We start from the raw sequence: 16758 nt of genomic DNA on the forward strand, positions 1-16758 counted from the left end.
TTGACTTCTCAGTATTACTTTAGGAGTGACTACCCAGTCATTGCTCACTTTATTCATAATTATGAAATATATTATGGACATTATATTTCACAATCCCAGACCTTGTTTCCAGATCTTATTTTGGTGTCTGTACATTGACTGGCTTTACCATAATCAGCCTTAGAATTTTTCTGACCTTGGCATTATAGGAAGCGACTATCAGTTAGTTTATTGTTCTAGATGGTATTTATTTGTCAATCCTATTCAGTAAACATACATCTGCTTTCTTTAGGTGCTTACTGCTGGTTCACTAGTAATATTTTTGGGTACTGTTATCTTTTTCCATTAATTATAGGGAGCCCTTAGAAACCACCATGTTTCTTACAATAAGTCAGGTTTTTCTGAATTCATTTCATTATCTTAAATGTCATTATTTTACTTTTTTAAGTTTTGCCTAAACTACCAATCCATAATCCCAGTTGAATATGTAGGGTTTTTTTTTTTTTGTTTTGTTTTGAGTTTTCATCTTTTTTTTTTTTATTGGTTGTTCAAAACATTACAAAGCTCTTGACATATCATATTTCATACATTAGATTCAAGTTGGTTATGAACTCCCAATTTTACCCCAAATACAGATTGCAGAATCACATCGCCTACATATCCACATTTTTACATAATGCCCTATTAGTAACTGCTGTATTCTGCTACCTTTCCTATCTTCTACTATCCCCCTTCCCCTCCCCTCCCATCTTCTCTCTCTACCCCATCTACTGTAATTCATTTCTCTCCTTGTTTATTTTCCCATTCCCCTCACAACCTCTTATATGTAATTTTGTATAACAATGAGGGTCTCCCTCCATTACCATGCAATTTCCCTTTTCTCTCCCTTTCCCTCCCACCTTATGTCTCTGTTAATCTTTTCTTCCTGCTCTTCCTCCCTGCTCTGTTCTTAGTTACTCTTATATCAAAGAAGACATTTGGTATTTGTTTTTTAGGGATTGGCTAGCTTTGTAGTTTTTTGTTTGTTTGTTTGTTTTATTGGTTGTTCAAAACATTACAAAGCTCTTGACATATCATATTTCATACATTAATTCAAGTGGGTTATGAACTCCCATTTTTACCCCCATTACAGATTGCAGAATCACATCGGTTACACAATATGAATATGTAGTTTTTAAGTTATTACACTTTAGAAAGTAATTGTAAACACCAAAATCACACACACACAAAATAGTTGATATCTTTATGTTGTTAGGGAATTTGACTCTAGTGAAAATGGACCCACATGTAATCAAGTATCTATAAACAAAATATTTGATAAAGCATTACTGTGGTGGAAGTTAAACTATGGGAGCCATTGTTTATTGGTATGGTCAATAATTTTAAGATAGCAACAAGAAACTAAGTCTTTAGCTGGGCTCAATGGCACATGCCTCTAATCCTAGTGACTTGGGAAGCTGATACAGGAGGATCGCAAATTCAAGGCCAGCCTCAGCAACTCAGTGAAGACCTAAGCAACTTAATGAGACCATGTCTCAAAAAAATAAAAATGAAAAGGGATGGGGTCATAACTCAGTGCTTTACACACCCCAGGTTCAAACTCCAATACCAAAAAAAGAAAGAAACCAAGTCTTTGCAAAATCTGAAAGGAATTACACTAACTCCTATAAATTAATACTTGTAGCTCAGTGAAATTAATAATTTGTTCCTGTTGCAGCAGAGCTCCTCAATTGTTTTTTGATCCTGCATCAAGTGATATGCCATATGTGCAAATTTTATTTACTACATTTGGTGGCGGGGGGTGCTGGGGATTGAACCCTGGGGCCTTGTGCATGCAAGGCAAACACTCTACCAACTGAGCTATAACCCCAGCCTATACTACATATTATTTTTATTTATTTATTTATTTTTTAGATAGAGAATTTTAATATTTTATTTTTTAGTTTTCGGCGGACACAACATCTTTGTTTGTATGTGGTGCTGAGGATCGAACCCGGGTCTCACGCATGCCAGGCGAGCGCGCTACCGCTTGAGCCACATCCCCAGCCCAAACTACATATTATTTTTATACTATTGTTTCATGGAAAATCATGAGATAGACCAGAGAGGTATTGTGGGGGATTCTTGCATATGTATATGACAAAATACTTAAAAGAATAAAATCTCTTACTTTTTAATCCCAAATCTTAGAATGAAATTAACTTTTCAGGAAAATGTGACAAGTTTGTCTCATGCTTTAAAACAGTGGTTCTCAAACTTCAACATGCCACAGAATCACCTGAGGAGTTTGTTAACATGTATTACTGGTTCCCACTCCCCAAATTATTGATTTAGTTGGTCTGAGAGCACAAGAGTTCACATTTCCAAGTCATATTGAAGCTGGTACAGGGACTACTCTTCAACCACTGGTTTATAAGATCTTTCAACCCACTGGGATTATTACATAAAAACACAAGTTTGTGTGTTTTCTTTCAAATCCTTTTTTTGTTGCTTCTGTAGATTCACATCTGTGAAGGTTGGTTTAGGAGAGATACAGAATAAGAGAAGGAAATGCCACATTTCATGAAGAACCATGGGGCACTTCCTTATACAAAGAAATAGGACTCCAATTGTTGAGTAACTCAGCTCCTTCCATTGGAGAGCAATAATAGTGTTACTCTAAAGTCCACCAACTTAGAATTTTTCCTTTAAGCTATCTTAAATATAATTTGGTGTTAAAAACAATGTTTTTTTTTTTTTTTTTTTTTTACTTTTTTTTGTGAGGGGCACTTAAAGGGAATTTAACCCAGGGACATTTTACCACTGAGCTACATCCCCAGTCCTTTTTTTTTGGAACGGGGTCTTGCTGAGTGGCTAAAGTAGACCTCAAACTTGCAATCTTCTCGTCTCAGTGCTCCAAATTGCTTTAATTACAAACATACGCCTACACCCTATGTGAAAAATGTATTTGTAAAATCTTGTCTTCTAATGTAGAAATTATTTCAGATTACTAATAAATTTTATTTACCCTCAGTTTCCCTCTCTAGTGAAACTTGACTTGTTCTCGAAAAAGTTATTAGAGAAATATTATTTAAAGACTAAATGCTTTACTGTAGTCTTCTCAAAGGGAGAGGGTGATATATATGTGTTTACTTTCTTAAAGATTTTCAGTAATACTATGATTGTCTTCACTGTATTCTTTCCTCAGTTTCTTATAGAGAGAAGATAATCAAGAACTGGAGAATGAACTTTTCTATCAGCGATATATTTCTCCATAATTCAAAAGTAAATTAATAATGATTATTTTGGGTTAAAGAAGATGCCTAATTTTTTTGTCCTAAACTTGTTTATTGCCAGATAAATTGGGTACCATTCAATGTTCTGAACAATGGCCAATATTCTTTTTCTTTTTTATGTCTGTTTTTAGTACACTCAGAAGAAGCCTTGTTTTTACTGGCAACCTGTTATTACCGCTCAGGAAAGGCATACAAAGCATATAGACTCTTGAAAGGACACAGTTGTACTACACCACAGTGTAAATACCTGCTTGCAAAATGTTGTGTTGATCTCAGCAAGTAAGTTTTAAAATCTTTTCTAATTTTGTTCTTTTTATACTATAAAATTTTGGATAAAATTCTTCTGACAAATTAAACTGTGATTAATCCTCTTTTCTCCTTTTTTAGTAGTAGAAAGCTGTTCAGTAACATTTTAAATGTTTACATTGTTGCTTATCACATTGTTTTTGTTATAGAGAGATTTCATTGTTATGGTGATATCAGAATTTAACTTTTGGAGAAGTGTAAGTTATAATTATTCTTATCAATTTCAAAAATTATCACAAATATTATTTCCTTTCCTTTGTTTTCAGTGTTAGGCCACTTTGAATAAGGATGATGTATCTTGATGGTTGTGTAGTTTTCTTTCAAAATCTTTTTTTTTTTTTTTTGGTGGGGGAACTACTACTGTATACCCTTTTGAAGCAAGGGCACTTACTTTTTTCCTTATTTACAGTTTAGTCAAGTTCCTATTCCAAATCTGGTGGCAGCTCGAGAAATAGATAAACCATCAAGTTCAATTAAACTCTTTCCTGTGCTGTAGAAGGTGGGATAATGATAAAAGTGGCTAAACAGATATTTGTAAAAGCCTGTGTGTATATTTTGTTCATTGGAGGATGTAAATAAGTCTCATAAAGTCACCATATATTTATAAATTATAACTATACCATATTATTTGTCCAGTGACTGATGACTTGTTAATTAGGGATAGCTAAAGTAACTATAAAATTTCTGGAACATTTGTTATTAGATTATTTTAAATTCCAAAAATTTTAATGCTTAAGTCTTAAAAACTGACTTTCTTAATTTGCCAATTAGTCTCAAACCAATTTCTAAATTGTCGTTCTTTTTTTTTTTTTTTACTTGTAGTTGGACACAATGCCTTTATTTTATTTATTGTTGTGTGGTGCTGAGGATCGAACCCAGCGCCTTGCACATGCTGGGCGCACGCTCTACCACTGTGCCACAACCCCAGCCCCCTAAATTGATGTTCTTATCCTATTTATAAATGTTTATATATTGTGTGTGTGTTTTAGTCTTACTAGGAGAAAACAAAAAAGTCCCATTAATAGTGAAAGGATGTAATCAGGATATGCTGTTAACCTACTTGAGAGTTTTCCACATGGTAATTAATTATTAATTAATTATTAATCAAAAACTTTAAAACTCTGGCCTGGCAAAAAAATTTTTTTTAATCAAGAAAACATAATTGACAAAAAGAGATGAAGTGCTACTCAGATTTCATTCATAAAACTTAAAATGATTAAAGCTATGAGTATTAGTCTTATTTAATTTGCTTGTACATTCCTATTTCAAGGAATTATAAAACTAAGGATGACCGTACTTGTTAGTAAAGAACCATTCATATTTCCCCCCGGTAAAATGATCATCTTCTATTTCTTCTGACATGAGTAATGATTGATTATATTGCTTAGACTAGATGTCTACATAGAAACCAAATTTAGGTCTGGGGATAGAACTCAGTTGGTAGAGTGCTTGTCTTGCATGCAGAAGGTTCTGGGTTCAATCCCCAGCATCACAAAGAAAAAAAGAAAGAAAGAAATTAAATTTAATGAGTTAAAAAATGTCAGAAGAAACTGAAATTGTAAAGACAATAATTTTCTTCTTCCCAAATAATTTGAAGTACATGTTTACTGCTATTCTAAAAGTACCATAAACTATTTTTTTGTTTTTTAAAGAGAAAGAGAATTTTAATATTTATTTTTTAGTTTTCGGCGGGCACAACATCTTTGTATGTGGTGCTGAGGATTGAACCCGGGCCACATGCATGCCAGGCGAGCGCGCTACTGCTTGAGCCACATCCCCAGCCCCCATAAACTTTTACTTTATCTGTCTCCATATTTAAGACACATATTGGTAATGATGGTGTCTTCATGAAGTGCTTTTTATATTTGATGTTTTTTAATCTATAAATTTATATTTTGAAGGCTTGCAGAGGGAGAACAGATCTTGTCTGGTGGAGTGTTTAATAAGCAGAAAAACCATGATGATATTGTTACTGAGTTTGGTGATTCAGCTTGCTTTACTCTTTCATTGTTGGGACATGTATATTGGTAAGTAAGAATGATTCAAACTACCAGAAATGTTTCCTGTATGAGAATGCTTTGTAGTTTAAAACACCTGTGTTGAGGGGATGGGGCTGTGGCTCAGTGGTAGTACGCTTTCCTGACATATGTGAGGCACTGGGTTCGATTTTAGCACTGCATATAAATTATAAAGGTCTATCAACAACTAAAAATATTTTTTTTAAAAAGCTATTGATCTATGTTGTCAAATATAACATGGCTGAATAGTACAAAATCTTCTGATTCCTTGACCTTGTTAAACCAGTTAAATAGTAAAGTTGTGGATCGCATTTTTTAGCTTTAATGATAATTAACTACAGCAGTACTGCTTAACAACTGAATAAATACAATGTTATTTTTTTTTCTCTGATGTTAAATAACACTGCTATTCCTTAGAGGCTTGAATATAAATTTCAGTAATAAAGAATGACAGTTATCATCTGGCATATCATAACAATTTTTTAAAAATATTTTTAGTTGTTGATGGATATAATACCTTTATTTATTTATCTTTATGTTGTGTGAGGATCAAACCAAGTGCCTCACTGGTGCTAGGTGAATGCTCTACCTCTGAGCCACAACCCCAGCCCCATATCATAACAATTTTGAAGTATGTCAAAAGAAATCTCTTACAATGGCAGTTGAAATAATAGTGATTATAGAAATAGTTCTTTAAATCTACTTATTTTATTTTTTTAATATATATTTTTTTTTAGTTGTAGTTGGACACAATGCCTTTATTTTATTTATTTATTTTTATGTGGGGCTGAGGATCAAACCCAGGGCCTTGCATGTGTTAGGCGAGTGCTGTACTGCTCAGCCCCAGCCCCAGCCCCTAAATCTTCAAGTTTCAAGAAAAGTAAGTATGAAATCAAAGTTACTACAATAATAATATTATTCAATAATATTATTGAACAATAATAATATTGTTCTTACTCATTTTCATTCTGAAATACTTCTGAAGTAGTGGGTTGATATACAATTAGGATAGTAGAAATTGCTCACAACTGCCCAAGGGAGCACTTTGTATATCTAAATGTCATCTGTTGTATGAGAAGTAATAGAGGACTGCTTATTTAAAGAACCAGAGTAGCATCTGTTTTAAGATAAATCAAGACAAATGAGTTTTTTTTTTTTTTTTAATATTTACTTTTTAGTTGTACTTGGACACCACACCTTTATTTATTTTTATTTGGTGCTGAGGATCGAACCCAGGGTCTTGCATGTGCGAGGCAAGCGCTCTACCGCTGAGTCACAACCCCAGCCCCAAGACAAATGAATATTGTATTAAGAAAAATAAACTTGCCCAGCCAAGTGTTGCCTATAATCCCAGGGGCTCAGGAGGCTGAGACAGGAGGATCACAAGTTCAAAACCAGCCTTAGCAATTTAGTGAGGCCCTAACCAACTCAGTGAGACCCTGTTTCTAAATAAAATACAAAAATAGAGCTGGGTGTGTGTCCCTGAGTTCAATCCCCAGGTACCAAAAAAAAAGAGGAAAATAAAAAACTTGAAAATGACTTTTTGTATAGAATTTAAGTTAGAGACAGGGTCTCACTGAGTTGCTTAGGGCCTTGCTAAGTTCCTGAGTCTGGCTTTGAACTCTCAATCTTCCTTTGAACTCTCAGCCTCCTGGGCCACTGGGATTACAGGAATATGCCACTGTGCCCTGCACTCAACTGGCATTACGTTCTTTCTTGTTGTTCATTCAAGATACTTGGAGATCTATCCCACATTATAGCTAGACACAGTACTTGACACTGAAAATATAAATGTAAATAACTCACAGCCCCCACCCTCAAAGGTTTATAATAGAATACAAGGAAAGAAACAGTTAAGAAAGTTTGTAAGTTTTTATTATTATAATAAAAGTACTCTGAATTCTCATTTTTCCACTTGTACAGATTGCAGGATCACATTGGTTATACATCTATGTGTATACATACAGCAATTCACACCCTATTTGAATCAGATGTATTATATGTCAAGATCATTGTATTGTCTTGAGCAACTAATAAAAAAAAGATGATTTTGTTAAATAAAAAATGATTTCTTTTTGTAAACAAAAAAATAAATACTGTGATAAAATTTGAGCAATATTTTGTTTGTATAATAAAATAGTAATCAGTTCTGCTTGGTTAATTAAGCAGAAGAGTAAGATGTCAACTAGGAAAAATTTGACAGAAAAAGTAAAAATCTAACATTTCTATATAACTATAGAACTTTTAAAGAAAAGTAGATGTTTGAAGACTATAAATTATTTGAGGGGAGTAATATATACGTGGGAATGCAGGATTTGTGAAAGAAGTCAAAATTTTAATATTCTTGAAAGCACCATATTCAGCCAGGCAAAAGTGATACATGCCTGTATTTCCCACACCTTAGGAAACTGAGGCAAGATCACAAGTTCAAGGCCAGCCTTGGCAATTTAGCCAAATCCTGTCTCAAAAATACAAGGTCTGGGGATATAGCTCAGTAGTAGAGCACTCCTAGGTTTAGTCCCCAGTACTGCCAAAAACAAAAACAGAACAAAACAAAAAAAAAAGATGTACCAAATCATTGGCCATTATTAAAGGCAAGTAAAACCATCATGAAATTCTACGATATACCTATTAGAATGGCTAAAAAAAAAAACTGATAATAACAAGTTCAGCTAAGGATGCAGGATTCCTCATACATTGTGATGGGGATACTTATATATCATAGCAGCTTATTTGTAAAAGTCCCAAATTGGAAACAACCTGTATTCAGTGGGTAAATAGGTAAGTAAACTATTTCATATAGTGGACTACTACTGCTTAGCAATATAGAGGAATGAACTATTGTTGTATACAATAACTTGGATACCAATGGCATTGTGGCAAATGAAAAAAGCCAGTTCCAAAAGTTTACATACTGCGAAATTCTATTTATGTAGTGATTTAACAAAATAATAGTGATGGAGAACATGAGTGATTCTGAGAGAAAATGTAACTAAAAGAACAGCTGAAGGAGTTTCTTTGGGAAATTGGAGTAGTTCTATATCTTGATTGTGGTGGTGGTTACACAGATCTGTAAATGTGATAAAAAACTATATACCTACAAATGAGCACACATAAAAGCAGCTGAATCCGAATTGAGGACACTATTATATTAATGTCAATTTCTTGGTTTTGATAATTGTAATGTGATTTTATTAGATATTATTAGGGGGAATTATATAAAAGAGACACAGGCACTCTATCACTTTTGTGACATTCTTATAAATCTAAAATTATCCCAAAATAAATAAAAGAGAACATTTAAATTTTAAAATTTTGGGGCTGGGGTTGTGGCTTAGTGGCAGAGAGCTTGCCTCGCACATGTAAGTACTACTATTATTTTTAAATAAAATTATTAATAAAGTTTTGAGGGTGCAGTTAACTCCAGTCCTGAAAAGTTCGGTGTGTGTGAAAGTAGTTCCTAATTGTGAAGATGGAAGCTTTTTCCCCCTTCTGAGGAATATGATTATGTTATTTTTATTCACCATAAAGATGGTAAAGAATCCAAAGTGGAACAATCCTGCCTCAAAACTGAATTTTCATTTTAGTTGTGATATGCCTGTCTTATGACTAAAATTGCATCCTATAATCTAGATGCATGCATACTACATCAATTGCAAGGGAAAACACAGGAAAAAATAAATAGGCAAACTGTGATTGAATGGAAACATGGAGTGTTAAGAATCTGGGGCTGGGGAATGTGGCTCAAGTGGTAGAGCGCTCGCCTGACATGCGTGCGGCCTGGGTTCGATCCTCAGCACCACATAAAAACAAAAGATGTTGTGTCCGCCGAAAACTAAAAAAAAAAAATTAAAATATTAAAAAAAAGAAGAAGAATCTATTGACATGTAGGAAGCAATACAGATCATAACAGTGAAAATAAAGAAGGAACTTTAAGCCAGAGGTAAAATAAAAGTACGTGAATTAAGGCCAGGTTTTTGTTTGACTGTGAAGAATGAGTCAGAATTGTCTGTAAGTAGATTTTTTTGAGTGTGAACTTGTGATAATAGTGTTGCTCTTAGTGCACACACCATGCCCAGCTCAAACCTCTCATCTTTATCGTATCATTTGCCCTATTTTCTACTCACTTGAAAAATTAGAAGTGAGGCAGGCTAATATCTAAGGAGAGAACAGATTTCAGGAGAAAAGATGAATTTGATTTTGAACATATGAAGCTTTAAGTAAGGAACTAAACTTAGATGAAATTGTCCAGCCAGCAGAGGAAAGGTAAGTTTGATGTCAATAAGTAGATTTAGGAATTATTTATCAAAGAGATTCTCACCAGAGAAGGGTTTATGAAGAAGGGGACCAGAGGAAATATCTTTATTTCAGAATTGCAAGAAGAAAATAGTAGAAGAAATAGTCATAGAATGGTTTGTTAGAGGCTTAATATAGTCCTCAAACATTGAGATTTCACTGTGTTTTCCTTTTCTAGCCTTATATTAAAAATTCCTGCCAGGTGCAGTGGCTCATGCCTATAATCTCAACAACTCAGGAGGCTGAGGCAGGAGGATCAGAAGTTCAAGGCCAGCCTCAGCAAATTAGTAGGCCCTAAGTAACTTAGCAAGATCCTGTCTCAAAATAAAAAAGAGGGCTGGAGATGTAGCTTGGTGATAAAGCAACCCTGGGTTCAATCCCCATTTTACCCCCACCCCCCAAAAAAATAATAAATCCCAAGTATTGATTTACCACTTCTAACTCTGTTACTTTTAGAAAATAGCCTTTTTATACATTTTCTTTATTTCCTATTTTTAGGTTACTTCTCTGTCCCTGTTAGATGATTAAATCAATCCATGACAATTATTTTTCTTATAAGAAATTTCACCTGAACAGTCTTAGGCATGGACTTTGACAAAATTTATTTACATTTTTCAAAAGTCTACCTTCATTTTGATTCCTTCTTTGTGTGCATGCGTGTTTTTAATGTGCCCTAGCATGAAACAGCTCTGGCTGCCAATATAGAGATCTAGCTAAGATGAACAAAGGACTGTCCTCTGTTCTGCTTCTGACTGCTATGAGAGTAATCCCGCCATGAAATGTCTCTTTGCCCATTGCCAGAGTGTTGCCCACATGTTTGTTAGTTTAAGTGGGACAAATAGCTGGGCATGGTGGTGTACACCTGTAATCCCAGTAACACCAGTTGAAGGTGAGGCAGGAAGATTGAATTCAAAGACAGCCTGAGCAAAAGTGAAGCACTAAGCAACTCAGTGAGACCCTGTCTCTAAATAAAATACAAAATAGGATTGATGATATGGCTCAGTGGTTGAGTGCCCCTGAGTTCAATCCCTGGCACACACGTTGTGCCCCCCCACACACCAAAAAAAAAAAAAAAAGTTAGACAAATAGGGCAGGGCACAGTGACATGTGCCTGAATCCCAGAGACTTAAGAGGCTCAGGCAATCACAAGTTCAAGGCCAGCCACAGCAACTTAGTGAGACCCTGTCTCAAAATTTAAAAAGGGGCTGGGGATGTAGCTCAGTGGTAAAGTACCTCTAAGTTCAATTCCCTAGGACACCACCCCCCAGATTAATTATTATTATTATTTTTTTCCTGTGCTGGGGATCAAATCTAGGGCCTCACATGCTAGGCAAGCACTCTGCTGTTAACATCTTCTCCCTTTCTTTCTCTTTCTGCTTGTCTCCCTCCCCCTCCCCCTTCCCTCCCTCCCTCCCTCCCTCCCCCCCCCCCTCAAAAAAGATGTAACTAAATTGCCTAGGTTGTCCTCAAACTTTTTTTTTTTTATTTTGGCCTCAAACTTTCAATCCTGCTTTTGCTGCCCACATAGCTGGGAATTCTGGCATTTGCAACTATATCCACTTGAAACTTCTTAGGTTTATCATATCATTTGCCCTGTTTTGTTTTTGTTTTTGTTTTTTCTTTTGGTACTGGGGATTGAACTCAGGCACACGAGAGTGAGCCACATCCCCAGTCATATTTTGTCAGGGTCTCACTGAGTTGCTTAGCACCTCACCGCTCCTGAGGCTAGCTTTGAGCACCTCACTGCTCCTGAGGCTAGCTTTGAACACCTGTCTCTGCTTCCCAACCCACTGGAATTATAGGTGTACACCACCACATCCATTTTGCCCTTTTTTCTACTTTTTTTTTTTTTTTTTTCCTGTGGTGCTGGGGATTGAACCTACTGCCTTGTGCATGTGAGGCAAGCACTTTACCAACTGAGCTATATCCCCAGCCCCCTGTTTTCTCCTTTTTTAAAGTAGAAATTTACAAGTCAGGCAAACTAATGCCTGTTTCCCCAAGGAAGTCTTCTCTATAGTTCCCTAAGATTATACTGATAATTGGCATATTAAAACAGATTGTGTATTTTATCTGATAGTTTCACTTGAAGAGGAGGTTCCTTTGAAAATGTTGGTTGCATTGCCATCTGGTCCTTTGTAAAACCTTACAATTTTAGAAGACTTGCTATATATATATATATTTTTTTTTTCATGTGGTATTAAAACATTTAAACCTCACACCAGGTAATTAGTATTTTTACTTCAAAGCGTCAGTGAATCTCAATACCCACCAACCCCTTCTGCCCTCCTAATAGAAATCTTGGGAGTCAGCAATGCCATTCTCATAATCCCAGATTGTTACAAGGTATTTATTACCAGGGATATTGTGAAGATTCCAAATGTAAACCTTTAGGAAAGAATTATGAATTTTCCTTTTTATTAAGGGCTACTGCTACTTTGTTAAAAATCAAATAATTTTAAATATGTTTAAAATATGTAACTCACATTTAGAATTGCCATTGGGATGTTATATGGTAGTATTCAAGAAGACAGTAAAAGTTTATTTTAATATTTCAGTTCATGTTGTATTTGTTTCACCAGACTTTTAACTTGAACTTTTCCAAATAATAAAGTTAAAATGGGAAGAAGGAGAAGTTGATAATTTAGGGAAACATCAAGAGGAGTGTTGTCAGAATTTATATAAGATTTATATGATTTTCTAAACCAAAAATTATCTTCATAAATGTTGGGGCTTTATAGCTTTTTTATTCTTTTCTTTCCACAGCAAGACAGATCGGCTTGCCAAAGGATCAGAATGTTACCAAAAGAGCCTTAGTTTAAATCCTTTCCTCTGGTCTCCCTTTGAATCATTATGTGAAATAGGTAGGTTGGTGGAGGCCATGGGGATGGAAGGGGGTTTGCATGTTTTCTTTTTTTTTCCCCCCTGAATTTTTGGAGATTCATACAAATCATCTATCTACAATAAAAATATTTTGCGAATTAAGGACTGTTGAAATTGAGAATTAGAATCATGTGATTCAGATGTTACCTTCCATTATGCTACCTCAAAAATTAAATCCACTAGTCTTTTCTATTTAGCCAGTTCACCTTAAATATATTCAGTCCTTTAGAATAAGTTGTATTGTGTATATTATCACTAGCCAAATTGCTTTCTGGATAAGAAATTAATAGAGTCCTGGAACAAAAACTATTAATTGAATGACACCTGGACAATATAGAGTGTCTCAGTATATATGCTCTAAGCTGTGTAAAGGATCATTTTAAAACAGGTGTCTGTATCCCCAGAAATACTTCAGTCTTTACTGTAATATCACCTGCATTTCACCTCTCTAATGTCACCTTCTACCTTGAGAAAAAAGCCATCTAGTTGTTTTCTGCTGTAAAACAAACATCCAAATCTACATTTTTCTGTGGTTTATTATATTTAAAAACTAGTGTCCTTTCAATTTAGTATATTTACTACATTTACATCTTTGTCTTATGGGTTAACTTTTATGATAAGTTAATGGATGGACTTTTGGAAGGCCAATCTGATTAACAGAAATGGACAGAAGAATTTTTTAAAACTCTAGATAAGGACTTATTTCCACTTAGTTATAAAACTCGAAAGAAAAATTATTCCTCAGAGGCAAATATCTTTATTTTTTTGTTTTGTTTTTCTTTTTTTTTTTTTTTTTTTTTTTTTGGTCTTTGCAGGTGAAAAGCCAGATCCTGACCAAACATTTAAGTTAACATCTATACAGAACTTTAGCAACTGTCTGCCCAATTCTTGTACAACACTAGTATCTAATCATAGTTTATCTCATAGACAGCCTGAGACAGTTCTTACGGAAACACCCCAGGACACAATTGTAAGTGTATTTACTCTACCATTCAAAAGATTGTGAAAAACTGAGAAAATTATCTGGGCTAAACAATGTGTCGTAAATGACATAATAGAAATTTTCTGTTTCAGGAATTAAACAGATTGAACTTAGAATCTTCCAATTCAAAGTACTCCTTGAATACAGATTCCTCAGTGTCTTATATTGATTCAGCTGTAATTTCACCAGATACTGTACCTCTTGGAACAGGAACTTCCATATTATCTAAACAGGTTCAAAATAAACCAAAAACCGGTCGAAGTTTATTAGGAGGACCAGCTGCTCTTAGCCCATTAACCCCAAGGTAAGTCAAACAAAAAGTTAGTTCAAAATGTATTGTAATATTTTGTGATCTTACAATGGCTCATATGATTAATAATATAAATTAACATGCACAGCAATTTCCTAAATTACTGTGGATAAAAGTGGATGTGATTAAAATTTTTGTATATTTGTTTTATTTTATTTGTGGTGCTAGGGATCATACCCAGGGCCTTGCACATGCTATACAAGTGTTTTACCACTGAGTTATATGCCTAACCCCTGGAAAAATTTTTAAAACTCTTAAATATGTCTTAATTATCTTTAATATATGCATTGAAAAATACTACCTTTATGGCTGTACATCAGTAGATGGCAGTGAACCCCTTGAAATGTTGTTATGCCTATGATATAACCATAGCAACACCAGTTTGGGGTTTTTGTTTGTTTGTTTGTTTGTTTGTTTTGAGGGTTTTTTTTGGGGGGGCGGGTATCAGGGATTGAACTCAGGGCCACCAGACCACTGAGCCACATCCCCTGCCCTATTTTATATTTTATGTAGAGACTGGGACAGGGTCTCACTGAGTTGCTTAGGGCTTTGCTAAGTGGCTGAGGCTGACTTTGAACTTGCAATCCTCTTGCCTCAGCCTCCCAAGCCATTGAAATTACAGGCGTGCACTACTGTGCCTAGCTAACATCAGTGGGCTTTTTTAGTACATTTTTCTAAAACATGGAGGAAGTATTGACATCAGTCAGTGAAATGTTTTGTCAAAATTATTAGAAGTATATGTATGTATAAATATAGGAACCCATCCAAGAGGGGTACATATCTAAAAGTGTCAAAAAATTATATGCTATGAATGGGGCCTTGGGCCCAGGGAACTACTAAAATAACTTGACTGTGAGATGACAGTGCCCTTAGACACCATTGTATAATTATACTGATAATTATTAGATAAATATCCATACTGTCTAGAGACATTGTCTCCATAATTGTATCTAAAACCCAGAGTCTAAGAATTTTGTTTGTGGTGCTAGGGATCATACCCAGGGCCTTGCACATGCTATACAAGTGGTCTACCACTGAGTTATATGCCTAACCCCTGGAGAAATTTTTAAAACTCTTAAATATGTCTTAATTGTATGCATATCAGCTTTTATAAAGCCACTCTTCTTTATTTTTAATGAACCTCCTGAGATCTGTAGTTGTATCTCAGTTTAGTTCCTTTTTTTATTTTTTATTATTTTTTAGTGTTAGGAATGGTGGGTGGTGTAGTCTTCATTCACAGCTTATTTTTAATCTGCCCCTCAGGTCCTCACTGCCCCCAAGACTGATTTGCCATTCTCTTCCTTTTAGACCTTCTAATTTAAGTATACTGCTGCTTTATATATGCCTTGATGACTTTTTGACACCTTGATTTCAACCTCTTCTCAGTTTTGGGATTTTGCCATTAGAAACCCCAAGTCCTGGAGATGGATCCTATTTACAAAACTACACTAATACACCTTCTGTAATTGATGTGCCATCCACCGGAGCCCCTACAAAAAAGGTATTTTACATGTAAAATGCAATTTTGTATTGATTTTTTAAAAATTCTTTAAAATTCCAATCTGTAAAGATAAATTAAGAGAAAATTTAACTTTTTCTGTAATTGTTTTTGCCTTAGAGTTGTTGATCAAAATATAAAAGAATATGATCGTCCTAGCTTCATGGTTATCTTAGATACATAACTGGTGATTTTTTTCAACCAACTAACATTATAACTCGTTAGTTCATCAGCATATAGCTAGTAAATATATTCATTTTTGCTTTTAATTCCTTTTTAAAAACAAAATTAAGATTGTTTCTATATTTTGAATATAAATTACAAATCATGTCTGCCATAGTTTTTATTTGTTCCCACTGCTGTCTATATAGGGTGTTGTTGTTGTTGTTGTTATGGTAATGGTTTGTTGGGGTTTTGTGGGGGGGGTGTTTTGGTTTTTTTTGTTTTGTTTTTTCAGTGTTGGGGATCAAAGCCAGGGCTTTGCACTTGCTAGCCTAGTGCTCTACCACTGAGCTGCACCCCAGTCCATGTTTTTTAAATAGCACTAATAAATGACATGAAAAAAAATTTGCTCAGGTAAGCAAGATATTTCTGATAATACGATTTTTATGGTGGATTTTCATAAATATATAGTAAAAGTAAAAATATTTGATAGTATAATTATTATAAGCACTGAAAAAATTTTTTGAGGCTCTTTATATAATGTTCTTTTATATAGATGTACTAGTAGAACAAAGTACCGTTTGTGTGAAACATTTCTGTGGTGTAGGATATCTTCTGTGAGAATTAAATCATGTATTTTAAATGCCTACTGCTATGCTTAATAGATGTTTAAGAAATGGAAACTAATTAAGTCATACTAATATATGAATAACAGATGTAACCTCTTACCTTCTAGAAATGTTTCTTTTTTTGTTATTTTTTGTTGTTTTACTCCTGATGAACATTGCAAATCTGCTAAAGTTTTGTTGTTGTTTTTTTTCCTCCCCTCTCTCTCCTGCAAAAGCTGTATCTATAATTCCTTAGTGGAAATAGAAAATTCAAAACTATCAAAAAAAAAAAAAAAAAGAAGAAGGACCTGTAAAGTAGTTTACATATGAACTATTGAATTGTTTCAAACCTGATTTTTTTTTTAAGTTGATAACTGTGGGTGTGTTGTTATAGGAGCAAACTATTTCTGTGGAATTAGTTTATTACAGTTGTGAAGAAGACAT

At 34.4% G+C, this 16758-nt stretch overlaps 1 protein-coding gene across 8 annotated transcripts in view; it reads left to right on the top strand.

Annotated features, from left to right (window-relative positions):
• The window catches only part of Cdc27 (cell division cycle 27), a 62414-nt gene that overhangs the window by 16898 nt on the left and 28758 nt on the right, over nt 1–16758 (top strand). For 7 of the 8 annotated variants that reach the window (XM_046420997.2, XM_046420972.2, XM_046420975.2 and 4 more), the window contains exons 3-8: nt 3386–3533; nt 5462–5587; nt 12638–12735; nt 13570–13724; nt 13829–14040; nt 15433–15547. In XM_046420997.2, coding sequence (XP_046276953.1) covers nt 3386–3533; nt 5462–5587; nt 12638–12735; nt 13570–13724; nt 13829–14040; nt 15433–15547 — 854 coding nt within the window. The remainder of the gene's footprint in view (nt 1–3385; nt 3534–5461; nt 5588–12637; nt 12736–13569; nt 13725–13828; nt 14041–15432; nt 15548–16758) is intronic. The other variant, XM_046421025.2, reaches the window with a different exon arrangement.

The sequence above is a fragment of the Marmota monax genome, unplaced genomic scaffold (assembly GCF_021218885.2).
Source record: "Marmota monax isolate L192 unplaced genomic scaffold, Marmota_monax_Labrador192_F-V1.1 WCK01_AAM20220418_F8-fsc00322, whole genome shotgun sequence".
Lineage (NCBI taxonomy): Eukaryota > Metazoa > Chordata > Mammalia > Rodentia > Sciuridae > Marmota > Marmota monax.